Below are 19,909 nucleotides of genomic sequence, written 5' to 3' on the forward strand. Positions count from 1 at the left end.
AAGATGGAAAGGAGGACTGTGCTGTCACAGTATTGGGAGAGCAACTAGGGTCACATAACAATGTGTGTATAAATTTTTGTATGAGAAACTAACTTGAATTGTAAACTTTCACTTAAAGCACAATTTAAAAAAAAGACAGGCTGACTCTCGTTAGGGGCTAATGCAGCTGGTGACTTTAAGTTGAAGCCAATGATCATTCGCCATTCCGAAAATCCTAGGGTCCTTAAGAATTCTGCTAAATCTACTCTGCCTATGCTCTATAAATGGAATAACAAAGCCTGGATGACAGCACATCTATTTAAAACATAGTTTACTAAATATTTTAAGCCCACAAAAAAATTTTTTTAATTGTTGTAATTAAATGAAGTTTACATTTCAAGTTAGTCTCCCATACAGAAAAAAATTTTTTTTTACATACATTGTTATGAGACCACAACCGCTCACCCCATTCTGTGACAGCATACTCCACCCCTCCGCCCTTGATTCCCCATGAACATTCAACCAGCTCCTAACTCTCTCTGCCTTCCCATCTCACCTCTGGACAGAAGCTGCCCCTTTGGGCTCTTGTATCTACTTAAACTAAGAGGCACATTCTTCACAAGTATCACTTTATGTCCCACAGTCCAGTCCAATCCCTGTCAGAAGAGCTGGCCACGGAAATTGTTTTAGTTCTAGAGTGATAGAGAGTGCAGAGCGGGACGCCTCCAGTCTCAGTCAGACCATTAAGTCTGGTCTTCTTACTAGAATTTGAGTTCTGCATCCCATCGTTCTACTGCTTCATCAGGGACCCTCTGTTGTGTTCCCTGTCAGGACATTCATTGGTGGTAGCCGGGCACCATCTAGTTCTTCTGGTCTCAGGCTGATGAAGTCTCTGGTTTATGTGGCCTGTTCTGTCTCTTGAGCTAATACTTTCCTTGTGTCTTTGGTGTTCTTCGTTCTCCTTTACTCCAAGTGGTTGGGAGCAATTGATGCATCTTAGATGGCCGCTTGCAAGCTTTTCAGACCCCAGACACCACTCACCAAAGTAGGATGCAGAACATTTTCTTAATAAGCTTTGTTATGCCAGTTGACACAGATGTCCCCTGAAAGCATGGTCCCCAGACCCCCCATCTCTGCTACTCTGTCTCTCAAAGTATTTGACTGTATTGAGGAAACTTCTTAGCTTTGGTTTAGTCCAGTTGTGCTGGCTTCCCCTGTAGTGTGTGCTATCCTTCCCTTCACCTAAGATGATTCTTATCTACTATCTAGTCAGTGAATAACCCTCGCCCTCCCTCTCCACCCCCGCAACCATCAAAGAATGTTTTCTTCTGTGTTGAAACCTTTTCTTGAGTTCTTATAATAGTGGTCTTATACAGTATCTGTCCTTCTGTGACTGACTAAATTCACTCAGCGTAATAAGTTCCAGCTTCCACCATGGTATACGATGTTTCACAGCTTCATCATTGTTTTTTATTGTTGCATAATATTCCATTATGTGGATATACGATAGTTAGTTTATCCATTCTTCTGTTGATGGGCACCCAGGTTGCTTCCATCTTTTTGCTATTGTGAACAGTGGTGCGATGAACATGTAAGCCCACTAAATATTTTAAGCCCAGTGTTGAGATCTACTGCTCAGAAAAAAAGATTCCTTTGAAAACACTACTACTCATTGACAATGCACCTGGTCACCCAAGAGCTCTGATAGAGATGTACAAGGAGATTAATGTTGTTTTCATGCATGCTAACCACAACATCCAAAGGAGCTCTGGTGGCACAGTGGTTAAAGCAACCAACTGCTAACTCAAAGGTCGGCAGCTTGAAACCACCAGCGGCTCCGCAGCAGAAAGATGTGGCACTGAGTCAGAATTGACTTGACAGCAGTGGGGTTTTGGAACACAACATCCATTCTGCAGCCTATGGATCAAGGAGTAATTTAGACTTTCAAGTCTTATTATTTAAGAAACATATTTTGTAAGGCTATAGCTGCCATAGATAGTGATTCCTCTAATGGATCTGGGCAAATAAAATTGAAAACCTTCTGGAAAGGATTCACCATTCTAGATGCCATTAAGAACATTTGTGATTCATAGGAGGAGGTCAAAATATCAACATTAACAGGGGTTTGTAAGAAGTTGATTCCAACCCTCATGGATGACTTTGAGGGGTTCAAGACTTCAGTGGAGGAAGTAACTGCAAATGTGGTGGAAAGAGCAAGAGAACTAGAATTAGAAGTGAAACCTGAAGATGTGACTGAATTGCTGCGATCTCATGATAAAACTTTAACAGATGAGGAGTTGCCTCTTATCGACGAGAAAAGAAAGTGGTTTCTTGAGATGTATCTACTCCTGCTGAAGATGCTGTGAACACTGCTGAAGTAACAACAAAGTATTCAGAATATTACATAAACTTAGTTGATAAAGCAGAGGCAGGGTTTGAAAGAACTGACTTCAATTTTGAAAGAAGTTCTACTGTAGGTAAAATGCTATCAAACAGCATCGCATGCTACAGAGAAATCTTTCGTGAAAGGAAGAGTCAACTGATACAGCAAACTTCACTGTTGTCTTATTTTAAGAAATTGCCACAACCACCCCAACCTACAGCAACCAACACCTTAATCAGTTATCAGCCATCAACATCAAGCCAAGACCCTCCACCAGTAAAAAGATTATGATATGCTGAAGGCTCAGGTGATGGTTAGCATTTTTTTGCAATAAAGTATCTTTTAATTAAGGTATTAAGAAACTAGAATTCTGTGAAACATTTGAGAAAGAAATAATACCAGTTCTATGTAAACTCTATCAGAAAATAGAAGAGGAAGGAAAAATTCTCAACTCATTTAAAAAAGTGGGCATTATCTTGATTCCAAAACCAAAGACATTACAAGAAACCTACAAACCATTATCCTTCATACAGATGCAAAAAAATCAACAAAATATTATTTTATCAATGTATTTAATTTAACATATTTTTATGCAAATAACACACGCCTTCTGCATTTGTTTGCTGGCCATGCCCTCCCTCCCCCCACCCCTCGCCCCAAGGCAACCTCGCCAGCACACTGTGCTAATTTTTCTTCAGGGCAACATGTTTAAAAAATAAAAAAACTCACATAGCCATGCCTATGAAAAAAATTCACTGGGGGAGGACGCCACCAGCAAACAAATGCAGAAGTGCGCTTTACTTGTGTGAAAATAAGGTAGTTCAATTATTTAACACAATAATTAAATACACAGGGAAATAAATCTTACTACCAATGAAATACAAATAAATATCCATTATTACTTACTTGATTAGCAAACTATTTCGAAGTCGTAACATCCAATGTCAGCTAAGTTGTAATAAAATGGTAGCATTCTTTTGGAAAACAATTTGGCAACACCAATTCAACATGACAAAATTATCCACACTGTGTGACCCAGCAGGAGCACTGGGGGCACAGTGGCTAAGCGTCGGTCTGAACGCACCAGCTGCTCGGCAGGAGAAAGATGTGGCAGTCTGCTTTCATAAAGATGTATACCCTCGGAAATCCTATGGTGCAGTTCTACTCTGTCCTATATGGTCGCTATGAGTCAGATCGACTTGACAGCAACAGGTTTGTTTTGTTTTTTGGTATGTGACCCAGCAATGACACCCCTAGGATTTATTTCAATAATACAGACGAAATAGTTATATGCAAAACTATATACCTTATAAAACAATAACTCATGCTTACCTCCAAATAGATTATTTTTAAAACCCAGACAAAAAATGAGAAAGATCTGACATAAAGCCTTTCCAGACTCATTCCTGTGTCTCCCAATATGCCACGTACATATTGAAATTGTAGTTTCTAACACATTTCCTAAGAGTTATATATTCTTATTTCTGTCTCTATCGCCTACAACATAAGTCCCTCAAGAACAGAGACATGGCTCATTAATCTTTGTATTGCTAGTGCCTAGGACTGTGCCTAATAGGCTTTTAATAAACACCTGACTGATGATGGATGATGGAAAAATGAATGCTGGGGCAGCTTTGGAGAGATGAGAGGGAAGCCAGAAACAGAGTGGTTGGGCTAGAGCCAAGAGCTCAGAAGTAGATTAACAGGAAACTAGAGAGCAAAACAATGACGTATACAACCTCCTTGGATAAGGTCATGTTGACCTACAGAGAACACATCAGTATATGCAAAGAAAACATCAGAGCAATACACTTACTGATTCATATTACTTATATTTATCATCTAAAATGTCTGGATAAGGAAAATAAATTAGGAAGGAAAGTCCCAGGTTAATTATCTAGTAGATATTTTCTAATATAGAAAAATTCAAAGGGTATGCATTTATAATATATAACACAAAGGTAATTTAAAAAAAGAGTGTATTTCTAATATACCCAGTAAGAGATACTAGATGAAAGAGGTTTATGGTAATAGGGTCTAACAGAGCAAAAGGGGTTCAAACTCGATAAGCCATGGTTAGGACAGGAAAAGGAGCAATGACATCTCGTGGTCTATGCACCTCTTTTCATGAGTCCCTCTGCAGCCCTGAGCAACAAAGGTAGGGACACCATGACCAGGGGAGAGGGTAACTACCAACACAAGGACCTTCTTCCACATGAAGACCAGATCCTCTCCAACTGGAGTGAACTATGTGCCCCTCCCGTGAGGAGGTGGGCTGGGGGAAGGGTGCACACAGAGGTAGTGTTGAGAGAGAAGGGAGAGAAAAATAAATTTGAAAAACTCAGACCAAACTCTGAAGTTAACTACGTACCTATTAGTGCGCCTGCACACCTTGGATAACATCAAGCTTCTTTATGCTTCTCTTTGTTTAAGAACCAGAGAAAGGTCCTTATGTTCTGGAAACTTACCCTCCATGGGATCTTCCCTAAAATCCAACTGTGAGAATATCATCATGTTATCATAGCAAAAATCTGGGCTCTCTAAATGTCTAGGAAAAGTGAACTGCATTATGTATCTCAATTTGAAAAATATAATAACGCCAAGTTATAGGGCTGAATAATCATGGCTGGATTTTCTCTATTAGTTATTTATATGGTTATTTGACTTACAATAGTTATTATAGTTATATAGTTATTTGACTCCCAAGGTTCCTGAGGTTTACATCGACTGGGATATTTCAAATACTGTACAGATAAGGTACTCCCGATGTGTATATGTATGTCATGGTTTGAATTATGTCCCCCCAAAAATGTGTGTATCAATTTGGCTAGGACATGATTCCTGGTACTGTGTGACTTTCCTGTATATTTTAAACCTGCCTCTATGATGTTAATGAGGGAGGATGGGTGGCAGTTGTGTTGGTAAGGCAGGACCTGATCTACAAGACTGGATTGTGTCCTCAGGCAATCTCTTGAGATATAAAAGAGAGAAGTGAGCAGTGAGACAGGGGGACCTCATACCATCAAGAAAGCAGTGCCGGGAGCAGAGCACGTCCTTTGGACCGGGGTCCCTGCGCCGAGAAGCTCCAAGAAGCTCCTAGTCCGGGGGAACACCGAAGAGAAGAAGGCCGACAGAGAGAAAAAGCCTTCCCCTGGCGCTGACGCCCTGAATTTGGACTTGAAGCCTACTTTGACTATGAGGAAATAAACTTCTCTTCATTAAAACCATCCACTTATGGTATTTCTGTTGTAGCAGCACTAGATGACTGAGACAATGTACACACATATAAGACAGTCATATATACACACACAGAAAACTGCTGACATTGTAGAGTTTAAAACATAAATGTTACTCAATATTTACACCACCTTACTTTGGTAGGAGAAAGGTTAGGAGACAGGTCTAATCACTCTCTGGAGGTTCCCTCTGTGACTTTCTCTTACCCGTTCCTGTAGAAGCTCCACAACTTGCTGGACACAATCATTTACATCACAGGAGTCTGTTTTCAGCACCAATTCAGGAGCCTCTGGTTTTTCATATTCAGAATCAATCCCAGTGAAACCTGTAAATGGTATCAGATAATAGAGGGAGGAGAATTCAGATTAACACAGAATAGGCTTGTTTACCAGTACAAGTATCTACTATGTTAAAGTTCGTATTTGTCAGGCCCCTCTAAGCTACAGGGTTATTGTACTGAAACTTTTCTTTCTTGGGAGGTTTCTAATAAAGCTTTTGTTTCCTCTTTAAATGCATGTCACTCTTTCTCTCTCTCTCTCTCTCTCTAAAGTGTATGCCTACATTGCTTGTGAAGAAATAAGCATTCACTATCAGGCAATCCGTGCATATCAATTTCTTCACAGGAATACACAGGACAAAGTACCTGAGCCCTGGGCATAAGACTGAACTTGATCAGTTCTTCTCTCAATGCAAAAATTGATACTAAATCAATCTGTCCATTACATTTACAAGGATTATCTACGGCCAAACTGAAGCTCTGCAGGCTTCCTTCTGCCATCAGAAAACAAGCGTTCATTCAAATCAAATACTACTGGCTTAAACAAAACATAAATAAAGGAGAAAAGGCTGTTATTATCATAAAATACATTCCACAGACAGACAAAATCAACTCAGATATTAACCACTATTTGGATTTTCCCTACTGTATATGTGTTACCATGTAACTGCCAAGAAAAGAAAGAATTCACAATGTTTCCCCAAAGGGAGTGGGCTCCATGAACTGAAGACAGGTTGCTCCTGTCTTATACCCTGACATTACCCTGTATGTAAATCATTCAAGGGCTGCCTGCGTCGAACTGCTTGGGTCATTCTTGGGTTATAAATTAGAATAGTAAGCACGAACTTAAAATCATTAAGAGATCCAGTTAGTGTCCATTTTGCCATGAGACCAGAAGAACAGGTTGGTGCCCAGCTACCATTACTGAATATTGTGATCAAAGATTCTGTAGAAGAATCTTGATCAAAAGGGGGAAAATGCAGAACAGAATTTCAGATTCTCATGGACTCTAGACTTCCTGGAGCCATGAAGGTTAGATGAACCCATGGAACTTTTGCCCTGAGATAATCTTTAAACCTTAAACCAAAAACATCCCCTGAAGTCTTCTTAAAACCAAACAATAGTTTAGCTTACCTAGTAAAGAATGTCTGCCTTGAGCCCTATGCTCTTTTAAGATCTAAATAAGATCAAATTGACAAAGTAACTCAAAAGATTAGATAGGAAATGTAGGGGGCAGTGAATCTACACTAGTGGGGGAGGAACAACTCAGAAAAGGAGGATAAGAATGGTTGCACAACTGGAAGAATATAATCAGTGCCACTGAATTGCACATGTAGAAACTGTTGAACTGGTTTATGTCCTGCTGTGTCTATTCTCAACAATAAAAATAAACTATATAGAAAAAAGAGGTCCAGTTATCACAGGAGTTCTAAAATATATGATACAAACCAACAGCTACTCGTTTCATCTAAGTGTCAAATGAAGTCCTGAACAGAAGAAGAAATTTCTGCATTACCAATATTCCCAACAGTATTTAGTGGTAAGTCACAATTAAAATAAGCTGGGAAAATAATTCTGGTTAGAACCCTGGTTCTTGGGCTCTGATTCTCAAACTTGGCTACATACCAGAATTACCGGGGTCCTACCCATTAGAGTCTGATTTAGTTGGTCTGGGGTATAACCTTGGTGTTTGATTTTTTTAAAGCTCCCCAGGTAAAGCTAATGTACAGCAAAGCTTCAGAACCACTGGGTTAGAAGACTTGGTTTAGTATTTTAAAAGTCCAGGAATTATCTCCCCTAGCTAATTTATCCCATATGTAAAACCTACACAGTGAGGAAAACATTTATATTTCAGTAGATAATAAAAAATCACTTTAGGAGTAATTGTGAAAATAATTTGGATATGAAATGGCAGGCACTGGCATAAATTTACTGTTTAGTAAATTCTGTGTAAAGATCTATAAAAGCGTGAAGTCCCTGAATGTATTCAATCTTGTCTGCCCTTGAATGTTCACCATCATGCCTCTGAAACGGCATTGGTAGGGAACTTGTTAAGCACCATCCTGACAATGAGTAAATGATTTTTAAAAATTTAAACAACTCTACAATCAAGAACTCTTATCATCATGCAAACCTAAATCTAAACTAAATAAATAAATATATAAAAACCCATTGCCGTCAAGTCGATTTCAACTCACAGCGACCCGACAGGACAGAGTGGAACCGCACCATAGGGTTTCCACAGAGCGGCTGGTGGATTCAAACTGCCAACCTTTTGGTCGGCAGCCGAGCTCTTAACCACTGTGCCACCAGGGCTCCAAATATATACACATACACAAATATACACATATACACAGATGCATGCATATTAGCCTAATGAACATCTTCTCACTGTCTACTTACAGGACTTCAGCAATGCTTGGGAAAGCAAACAAGTGACACAGAGAAAACCAGAATAATGCAAACACACCCCCAGATACAGAATGCAGACTGTAAGCAACTCAAGGTCATTTTGGATGCAATCTTACTCATCTTTGCACCCCCAGAACCAACCCAATACACCCACTCCTCACTTACTTGACATGGTTAGGTTCCAAAGACCAGGTCGTTATATAAAACTTGGCATTATACAAAAATGGTGGTGTTTTTTTTTTTTTTTCCTGCTTTCAGAACATCCATTTGTCCAATTTGTTTTTTATTTTAGAAAATATGATCATAGAAATAATAACAGCTAAGATGTACTGATGTGCTCCTCCCTATGACGAGCCCAGTTATGGATTATTCCTCTGCAGAGAAGGACGCTTGGAGGAGAGCCGGGCTGCGTGACCCGAGGGTTCAGAGTTTAACCACTTCACCTTCCTCCTGTGCTGGGTGCAAGCTTCCCTCACAGGGCCACTTCCAGGGCTCCACTCCCATCCTGGCAAGCCCTGCGTTCAGGATCCCAGAGCCTGCTCTGCCCTCCAGGTCTGGCGAGTCACTGAGTCACTGAGGCTCAGGACTTCCTGCAAGGGCACTGGGAGCCTGGCTGCACACCCGGCCCACCAAGGCAGAGGCTTCAGGCCCAGTTCGGCTCACTTTGGGATACCATAAAACTCGCACACATTTCTTCCAAACACCCTCTCTGATGGCTCTTTGTTTCCTCCCTTCCCAAACCCGCTGCCACGGAGTCGATTCCAACTCATAGTGACCATACGGGATAGAGCAGAACTGCTCCATAGGGTTTCCAAGGCTGTAAATCTTTACGGAAGAAAACTATCACATCTTTCTCCTGCTGAGAGGCTGATCGAGTGCTTTAACCACTGTACCACCAGGGCTCCTTCCCCTCCTTTCCCACCCCACAGTCCACTCAAAGGCTGTGTAGTCACAGAGGAGGCCAGCCCCGAGCTATAGCTGGAGGCTACATCCCTGGGTGGGGGTGGGGATGGTGGGGGTGGGGGTGCAGGGCTGTGCAGCCCAGCTTCCCAGAGGCTGCCTGGAGACCATCCTCAAGGGAGGGGACGCTCTGCAGCCATTACCGTGCCGCCACCTCATTAACATGCAAAATAGATAGATTTTTTTACTATTGTCATAAATATGAAATGGCTGCTAAGGAGAAATGCAAAGGAAGTATACACCTTGCAAATAGAAAGTACTGATAAATCTGTGTGGCCATCGCCCTCCTCTGACAAGCACTTACTGTGCAAGTGCCAGATATTATGCCTTAAGCCTCTTAACATGGTAAGTGCTAGGGAGACAAAAATGATGGAGATATTATCCCTGCTCACCAGGAGCATACTCCAGCCAGGCAGATAAATTTACCACCCTTATCAGTCCATCCTTACAAAAACAGCAAAACCAAACAGCTACAAATGAAAGAAGTGAGAGATTTAGACTCTGGATGCTACACATGTCATTTTGATTCTTTACCAAATCTCTATCACAAAAAAACTAAAGTGAAAAGGGCTAAACAGTTTTCCATCCATTATCATAAATTATTCAAGTCAGACAGCCTGCTATTTCTGAGTCAAGAAAGTGCAGGCTTAATAGGTAAAAGAGCTCAATAGCAATGACCCTCATCAAGGAACTGAGTCTCCATGGTGGCACGACTGGATAGCTGCCTTGCCCAAGGAAGTCAATTTCTCCAAGGTAGATGGAGTTCACTGTAACTGCTAGAACTTTCCCAGGACCACAGAGCTCTTACGGACTTCCCATCACACCCCCTGCTGAGAAGGCAAACAAAAGTTACCTTCGGGAATCACTGAACTCTAAACAATGTTGACTGAGTCATCTACCTTCATTTATTTATTTATTTACTTTAATGTTGGCATTCCTGTTCCTCTTAACAATAATGTTGTTGTTGTCTGTGGCACTCAAGCCAGCCCGACCCACGGCAACCCCACACACAACGGACTGAAACACTGCCCAGTCCTGCACCATCCCCATGGTAAGTTGCAGATCAGACCCTTGTGATCCATAGTGTTTTCACTGGCTGATTTTTAGAAGCAGATCATCACACCTTTCTTCCTAGTCTTAGTCTGGAAGCTCCACCGAATCCTGTTCAGCATCATAGCAACACACGAGCCTCCACTGACAGATGGGTGGTGGCTGTGCATGAGGTGCACTGGCCAGGAATCAAACCTGAGTCTCCAAAACAGCAGACAAAAATTCTGCCCCTGAACCACCAATATCTCCTTAACAATAGTAGAACGGGCCTAATGTCAAAGGCTGTCTGCAAGATAAATAACATGATCAGCATCAAAGGCCACAGCAGAGGTCAGTTTTTAATCTCTCTTTCAATGATCAAATGTTCTTAACAGTTGAAACTCTGAGAGCAGACATGTGCTCTGACCATAAAACCTAAAAAGCAAGGTGTATATATTTTGATGGAATCTGTGATATGTTGTTTCAATTTAAGAACTGTGAGTAAGGGACCATTCCAAGCACGGTGATATAAATAAAAGCATGACATCGTCCTTGCCCTCAAGATACTTTAATTCAGGCATTTTTCCTCACTGGTTATGGAATTTCCTATATGTTCACTGAAACAAAGGGAGAGTAGAGGTATTCACAGTTGGCAATTAATATACACCTAACGCTTATTTTGTTGTTAGGTGTCGTCAGGTTGGTTCCGACTCATAAGAGACCCTGTGTGCAACAGAATGAAACACTGCCCAGTCCTGCGCCACCCTCACAATCATTGTTATGCTTGAGCCCATTGTTGTATCCACTGTGTCAATCATCTCGGTGAGGGTCTTCCTCTCTTTCCCTGACCCTTTACCAAGCATGATGTCCTTCTCCAGGGACTGGACCCTCCTGATCACAGATCCAAAGTATGTGAGACGAAGTCTCACCATCCTCGCTTCTAAGAAACGTGCTGCTGTACTTCTTCTAAGACAGATCTGTTCGTTCTTCTGGCAGGCTCAGTCCATCATATATTCAATATTCTTTGCCAACACCATAATTAACCAATATGAGGCCTCTAAAATTATATTCAGTAGGTTTCCACCAATCCCCGGAGCCCCAACCTCTTAAAACTTTGCCTTGTGAGTAGGATTCCATCATCCACACAATCAACAAATACTCATTTAGCCCACAGAGCCAGGAACTGTGCTAGGCCTGAGAGATACAACAGATCCAGTTTCTGTTCTCATGGAACTCCAAGTCATCGGAACAGCCCCAATCTCTTGAAAAGATTATCAGTCCCCGTTATGGTAAGACAAATGACTAAGCAAAGAAAAACTGGAAAGAAAACTATTTACCTTTTATTTCTCCAGCCCGTGCTTTTTTGTAGAGTCCTTTCACATCTCTCTGTTCACAAACATGCAGAGGAGCATCAACAAATACTTCAAAAAAAGGTAAACTGGCACCCTCATGAATCTGCCTTGCATTGTTACGATCCTTAAAAAAAAAAAAAAAGACATTCACAGAAACATAATAAAAAATGATCACATGAACTGAAATTACTATTTAATATCAAGAGCAAGTAAAGGTACTTTTCAGCTGAGTTAGTGTAAAATATTTTAGTCAAAATTAAAATTTTAAAATATAAACTGAAAAACAAAAGTAAATCCAAGACATTATTAGGTTAACATGCCCATTCTTCGTAGTAGTACTAAAGATTTATAGGAGGGGCAACAAAAGATGCCTCATAAAATTTTTCACCTAAATGTTATGTGGACCCTGAGCTCTGGCCCACCTTGAATGCAGGAGTCATCAGGCGTTTCCGTAATACCATGCTCAACTTCAGCCTGAGCTGCCATGAAAGCAACTTCACGAAAAAGGTCCGTTTACAATCCTGAGGTTAGTTTATTCAACTCCCTTTTTCCCTCAGTCTAAACTCTCTCCACCCTATCCTCTGGAACACTGTTTCCTTTGTAAGTCAACCTCTTCTTCCTGATCTTAAAACCAGATTCTCCCTTGAAGCTGCCAGTTATCTTGCAGTTCCCGAGTGCAAGCTCTACATTCACACCCTCTATACCAAGGGGCTAAAAGGCAGAACCAACATTTTCAAAGCTCGCCCCTGCAATGTCTACCATTCTTTTTCCATTTAGTTCAGTTAAGCTTTCACCACCTTCCTTATGGCCTCTCTGACAAACGATGCTTATTTCCACTCTTACCAGATGACCTTATTTCCTATTTCAAAGAGAAAACTCCCTATCAGACATCAATGCTCCCAATCATCCTCTGTCATATAAATAAATCTACATCCCCATCCCTCTTGATCTCCCTCTCTCCAGCCACTCTTGCTCTTCACATATTTTAGATCCTCCTGGCCCATCTCCTCCTGCAGGACCTTGCTCAATCATTATATCTACTCTGAAATCTTCAGCCTCTTCCTTCTGAAGTGAGTTTTCCCCCAGCAACAAACAAGTCATTCATATCCATTAATAACAAACAAATAAATTATACAAAAACACTCCCTTAATCATAGGAACTTTCAGTCTTCAAATTACCAGGACTTTCTGCTGCATTTCACACAACTAACACTATGGATACCTATACTGTTAGTCCCTGATCGTTCTTACAACGACTCCCCATAGGATCCTCCTACTTCATCTATCCCTTAAACTCTGGTATTGCCCATACTCCGTCCAGAGCCCACTGCTTACCTTACATGGTTCCTGAGCACTTTTCTCAGCTACCTTCATAGTTTAAACTACAACATACATGCTGACAACTTAAGCTTGAGCCTTGAACTCTGTCTTGAAACTAAAAACACACCATTTCCAACTTCCTACTAAGTATATCCACCTGGATATCCTACAGGCACCTCAAGCTCATATTCAAAATTCAATCCATTTGCTTTTTTCTCAACTTGTATTTTACTCCTATACTGCTCAAATCAAGACTATTGGAATCCTAAGGTGTGTTCTAGTTCTTTTCCTCTCTCCCTCTACATTCATTCACTCATTCATTCACAAAGTCCTTTAGATTTTACCACCAAAAATTACACAAATCCAGTTTGTTGTTCTTCCCTACTCCCTAGATCAGTCGCATTTTTCTTCTCTGGAGATACTGCAACATCCTTTTACCAGTCTTCTGGCTAAATCTATTGTTTCAATCCTATATAACTTTCCTGAGCTCTCGAGTCAATTCCAAAGACCCGGTGGTCATCTCCACTTAAGACACTCCACTAGTACTTCAAACTTAAACCTAAAACGAAACAATTATCTCCTCCCTTCTATCCTGTATTTTCTAACTCAATCATATTACCCTCCAGAAGGATCTATTTTTCCCCCACAATCAGCAATTCACCCAGGCTCCAAGTCCTACTGAGGCTACAGCCTTAAGAGAACTCAGATATGCCCCATCTTTTCTATTCCCACTGCCACTGCTTGAATTCATGCCCTTTTCCTTGCAAGGGCTGGTACTACTGCAAAAGCCTCCTAACCGCTCTCCCTCCTCCAGACTGTTTTCACTCCAGGATTCAAAGGTGAGCTCACTAAAATGCAAACTCCATCACATCATCCCCCTATTACAAGCCAAAAACTATTAACTATCTATGGAATAAAGTCCTGGGCAGTTCAGAGCTCATCATCTGGTGGGCAGGGAAGGGTTAACTCAAAAAGGCCTGGGCTGCTCAGGCCCTGCACATTCCAGGCCCTAGGCCAACTCCAAGGGAAGACAACCTCTGAGCCCTAGGAGTGTTCTGCCTAATTAACAGTGCTCTTGCATGCCTAAGGCCTTGGGCCATGCTGTACCAGTTTGACCAGGTAAGTTGTCATAGTAACGCCATTTGTGGTAAAGGGTTTTTGCTCTAAGGGGAAATGGTATCTGAATGGCTGAGGTCACTCACACAGGTTGCTGCATGACAACAGGAATGACCCCCAATAAAAGCCCTAGACACCAAAGCATCCCTGGCTGGCAATACTTCACACATGCCGTCACGCCTCATTGATAGGAGAATTAAGCATACCTGTGCAGCTCTACTGGGAGGGCATACCTGGAAGCTTGCCCTGGCTTCTCCTGGACTTTGCCCCCCACCCCGTCTTTTCCCTTTGTTGATTTTAATCATTATCCTTTTCCTATAATAGACCATAACTGTGATTGTAACAGCTTTTCTGAGTTCTGTGAGTACTTCCAGCAAATCACTGAGCCTGAGGGTGGTCTTGGGGACCCCTGACACATCTAGTTTCTGCTAATCACTCTGGCTTCATCTTCTCCCACATTCATCCTGCGTAACAGTCATACCAAACTGCCCACAGCTCCCCAAAAGACCACACTCCCTCACATAGCCATGCCTTTGCAAATACTGTACTACCTTCTCTGTCTGACATAGCTTTCTCCCTCCAAAAAGTGTACTCCCACCCATCCACAAGACTCAATTCAAGTAGCACCTCTTCTGTGAATCTTCCACAGCACCTTTCATATGCCTGCCTTCACGCAATCACTTACACCAAGGTATCATAACTGTTCCTATTTCCTTGTTCTCACCAGAGTACCAACTCCTTCAAGACAGAAACTGTCAGGTGTATTTTTAGAACCAAGATGCCAGCTCAGAGGCTGGCACAGAGGTATCAATAACTGTTTCTGGAGTGAATGAACAAATATAATCGTGACTGGACAGAAAAATACACATATTTTATATTGCATGGTTTGATCTTAATTGTACTACTGATTTTGACATACTCAGACCTCATTCTTAGTGCTTTCAAAGATGAGCTCAACAAAGGTTTTCCTCCACACTGAGTACAAAGGAGCCAAAGAGCAGCTCAGTACTTTTAGACACCCAGGTATTAGCCGACAGCTCTCCAAATCAGGCGTTGCTGTCTTTCCTCTTTTCCAAGAGTTGCCAAGATTCCCAGAAGGTACAAGAACATCAGTGTTACTGTATTACTGTCAAAACTGTTTATATTCAAGGATTCAGAACTCTATAAACAACTCTCATTCTGCATATAGACTTCATTATAAACATACTTTAAGCTAATGTATTAACACTGATCACAAGGTTTTCAGGCAATGAAAAGTAGCTACTCCTCACCAAACCTTTCAAGGATTCCTGCCACGGTCATCTCAACTAGCTGAACCTGTGTGACTGACACTCCATTTGACACTTATCTATAATCCTTACAGGTCAAACTTTGTCTTTTAAAAAGAAAAAAACTATGTAATCATCCAAATTTCTTTATGATACAGTATTATGACTGTGCTATTAACATCTGTTATATTTACTGAACACTATTACACTGCAGGCACCATGCTGAGGACTTTGAATGCACAACTTTACTAGCTTGCCTAGCAACCCTGGGAGGTAGGCATTATTATCTGAGTTTAAAAAGGTTAAGTAAACCGACCAAGGTTGAAACAACAGTAACTGGCAGACCTGAGTTTCGAGACCGTTTGTGTCTTGACTCCAAAGTCGCTGCCCTTCCCCACTATACTAACTTGTTCTTTGATATCAGGGCTTCCTGAGGGGCTGTACTATCATTCAACAATCACTAAGCTTCCACTGTGTTCCAGGAGCTGGGCTCGGTAGCAAGGCTACAAAGAAAAATAAGATGCCATCCCCACTCTGAAGCGGACAGTGGGGTTCAGAGGCAGCACAGCACGGTGACAAAAGCACAGGTTCTGAAGACTCACTATGTGGGATCAAGTCTTTGCTCTAGCACATACAGTGTCTGATCTTGGGCAATCTATGCCTGATTCCGTGCCTCTACCTTCCTCACTGTATGATGAGAACTAAATAAGCTAATTCACATAAAAGCACTTAAAACAGTTACCAGTACATAGTAAGTGTCCAATAAATACTGGCTGCCATTATTATTAATGTTATTACTGCTACTATTAGCACCACCAACAAATGAACAGATATTTATAATAATACAATAATGAGGACACCAAAGACGGGAAGCCAACAAAGCCTAAGGGAATACGAGAAGTTACCCAAGAGGAGGAGATACCTAACCTGAGCCTCAAAGGAAGACCTGGAGTCTGCTGGAATTAAGGACAGAGGAAAGAAAAGAAGGCATCTCAGATAGTGGCGAAACTCAAATCCTGGGGTAAAAAGCAACAATTCAGTGTTGTCGTGGTCTCTAAAGAGGAAGAGAGTGATGAGAGATAAGACTCAAAAACTGAGCTAAGAAGGCATGGTAATGGGACATAAAATGATACTCGTGAAGAGTGTGCTTCTTAGGTCAAGTAGATACATGAGACTAAATGGGCAGCTCCTGTCCAGAGGCAAGATGAGAAGGCAGAGAGGGTCAGGAGCTGGTTGAATGGACATGGGAAATCAGGGGTGGAAAGGAGGAGTGTGCTGTCACAGTATAGGGAGAGCAACTAGGGTCACATAACAATGTATGTATAAATTTTTGTATGAGAGACTAATTGCAAACTTTCACTTAAAGTACAGCAATAAAATGAAATAAAATGAAGGCATGGTAGGACACATGTTAAAAAACTTATATTTTCCCTGGTGTCTGACATATGGTGAGTATTCTTGAAATAATCTGAAATAATAAGCTTGAAATAATTTGGCCATTGGCTTCAGTTCAACAACTCTAGGTATACTTTGGGTTTTTTATAGCAGGTTTCATCAAAAATGATTTACTCAGGAAGTCATTTCTAGCACAGAAACATTTTAGGTTAATTATTTTAATTTAGACTTAGTCTCAAAGCACATGTCAGTGTTTATATGGTTTGTCTGCTTTATCCAATATTACATTCTCAATAAGTGTAATCAGAACAGCAGTGGCACAAAAAAAACATACCTCAGTATAAGGTGATATAAAACTTGTGATGCACACTAGGCCAGCATCTGCAAACAGCTTAGCAACTTCTGCAATACGACGGACGTTTTCTTCTCTGTCTTCAGGGCTAAAGCCAAGATTTTTATTGAGACCCTGACGAATGTTGTCACCATCCAAAGTATAGCATGGAATACCATGGCAAACCAAGTACTCCTCCAAAGCCATGCTCACCGTGGTCTTCCCTGCTCCAGATAAGCCTAAAGTAAACAGTCCAAACAGATTCCATATGCAAAGTGAGAAGGGTAATTTTTTATTAATAAAGAACTTTAATTACAGGCTTAATTACTTTCATTATTCACAGCAGTCTCTTGGTAATATTCTTACCCAATATTTCTCTATATAAGAATTACCTCCTACCTAGGAAAACATCTACAGTTTAAACACAGTAAGCATGTATGTTTTTAATAGTACATATGTATGCACAAAAGCATTCTTGAAATTACTGATGAGTCAGAAAAGGGCTTAACTAATTTTAATATCAAATATGGTTGGGGGGAAGATATTCATTTTGTGCTCTTATTATCACTATTCTAAAGTTGCACGCCAAATTTTAAAACAAAGTTATATGCCCCAACTATCTGTGAAATTATCTACACCTCAACACTTCAGACAAGGGAAGAAAAAAAACAGTGAATAGTACAGTTACCTCCATATCCCAGGATCACCACTCCTACTAAGTCAACCATGATAAAGGTGTCTGGGAGTCCAATTTATAATACAACTAACCTTGAAAGAATACCCTCATTTCAATTCACCCACCTCTACTAACAGTGAGAAGTAAAGGAGAAGAAAAGAGCACAGGTATGCACTAATGCTCGCCACTTTGGTGAGGGTGTAATAACATTGTTCATAACCAAGGTAATTATAAAGAAAGAGATTAAATACTGAAGTCTAGTATACTGATAACTGGAAAAAAATAAAAGAAAGGAAGACATGCAGAGAGGCTTAATATAGTATTATATGCTATATACATTAAAATATATATTAGAAGTATGACAGATTATATTCTCCAAAGATGGCCACAACACATTCTTCCATCCTACCAGCTCTTCCACAATATGGCATTGCCACTGTCACATCAAGGGATAGTCTAATCCCCCTACCTTGAATCTGGACTGGACTTAGAACTTGCCTGTAACAAAAAGAACACAGTGGAATTGATGAACATGTGACTTATGAGGCTGGGTCAGGAAAGGCCATGCAGCTTCCCTCTGGATGCTCAACGCAGGAAAAGTCAGTCACTAAACCCCTGAGACCACTAAGCTGGAGAGACTCCAAGTAGGTGTTCTAGTCAACAGTCCCAGCTAAGCTTCCAGATGAGAAGTAGCATCAAGAGAAAGTCATCTTAGATGCCCAGCCGAGCCTTCAGATGATCACACCCCAAGTTAAGAATGCAACCACTGTGGAGAGACGGAACACTTACACACTGCTGGCAGAAATGTAAAATGGTACAACCACTCTGGAAATCGATTTGGCGCTTCCTTAAAAGCTAGAAATAGAAGAACCATATGATCCAGCAATCCCACTTCTTGAATATATCCTAGAGAAATAAGAGCCCTCACACGAATAGATATATGCACACCCATGTTCACTGCAGCACTGTTCACAATAGCAAAAAGATGGAAACAACCTAGGTGCCCATTGATGGATGAATGGTTAAACAAACTATGGTATATTCACAGAATGGAATACTATGCAATGATAAAGAATGATGAATCTGCAAAACATCTCATAACACGGATGAATCTGGAAGGCATTACGCTGAGTGAAATTAGTCAGTCGCAAAAGGAAAAATACTGTATGAGACAACTATTACAAGAACTCAAGAAAAGGTTTAAACACAGAAGAAAACATTCTTTGATGGTTACGAGGGTGGGGAGGGAGGGAGAGGGGTATTCACTAACTAGATAGTAGACAAGAATTATCCTAGGTGAAGGGAAGGACAACACACAATACAGGGAAAGTCAGCACAACTGGACTAAACCAAAAGCTAAGAAGTTTCCTGAATACAACCAAAAACTTCGAGGGACAGAGTAGCAGGGGCAGAGGTCTGGGGACCATGCTTTCAGGGGACATCTAGGTCAATCGGCATAACAAGGTTTGTTAAGAAAATGTTCTGCATTCCATTTTGGTGAGTGGCATCTGAGGGCTTAAAAGCTAGCAAGCAGCCATCTAAGATGCATCATCAATTTGTCCCAACCCACCTACAGCAAAGAAGAATGAAGAACACCGAAGACACAAGGAAAATATTAGCCCAAGAGACAGAAAGAGCCACATAAGCCAGAGACTCCATCAGCCTGAGACCGGAAGACCTAGATGGTGCCTGGCTACCACCAATGACCGCCCTGACAGGGAACACAACACAGAGTACCTGATGGAGCAGGAGAAAAGTGGGGTGCAAAACCAAATTCTAGTAAAAAGACCAGACTTAATGGTCTGACTGAGACTGGGGGAACCTCGGAAGACATGGCCCCTGGACTTTCTGTTGGCCCAGAATTGAAACCATTCCTGAAGCCAACTCTTCAGACAAAGATTAGACTGGATTGTAAGACATAAAATGATACTCTGAAGAGTGTGCTTCTTAGCTCAAGTAGATACATGAGACTAAATGGGCAGCTCCTGTCTGGAGGCGAGATGAGAAGGCAGAGAGGGTCAGAAGCTGGTTGAATAGACCCAGGAAATCCAGGGTGGAAAGGAGGAGTGTGCTGTCACAGTACAGGGAGAGCAATTAGGGTCACATAACAATGTGTGTATAAATTTTTGTATGAGAAACTAACTTGAACTGTAAACTTTCACTTAAAGCACAGT

The 19,909-nt window shown here is 41.1% G+C and overlaps 1 protein-coding gene across 2 annotated transcripts in view; it reads right to left on the minus strand.

Moving 5' to 3' along the window:
* PAPSS1 (3'-phosphoadenosine 5'-phosphosulfate synthase 1) overlaps positions 1–19,909 on the minus strand; it is a 136,796-nt gene that overhangs the window by 93,730 nt on the left and 23,157 nt on the right. The window contains exons 3-5 of one of the 2 annotated variants that reach the window (XM_004380219.2): positions 17,063–17,298; positions 11,615–11,753; positions 5,806–5,924 (exon numbers count right to left, since the gene is read on the minus strand). In XM_004380219.2, coding sequence (XP_004380276.1) covers positions 5,806–5,924; positions 11,615–11,753; positions 17,063–17,298 — 494 coding nt within the window. Of the gene's footprint in view, positions 1–5,805; positions 5,925–11,614; positions 11,754–12,051; positions 12,208–17,062; positions 17,299–19,909 lie in introns of those variants that run through there. The other variant, XM_023734782.1, reaches the window with a different exon arrangement.

The sequence above is a fragment of the Trichechus manatus genome, unplaced genomic scaffold (assembly GCF_000243295.1).
Source record: "Trichechus manatus latirostris isolate Lorelei unplaced genomic scaffold, TriManLat1.0 scaffold00071, whole genome shotgun sequence".
NCBI lineage: Eukaryota > Metazoa > Chordata > Mammalia > Sirenia > Trichechidae > Trichechus > Trichechus manatus.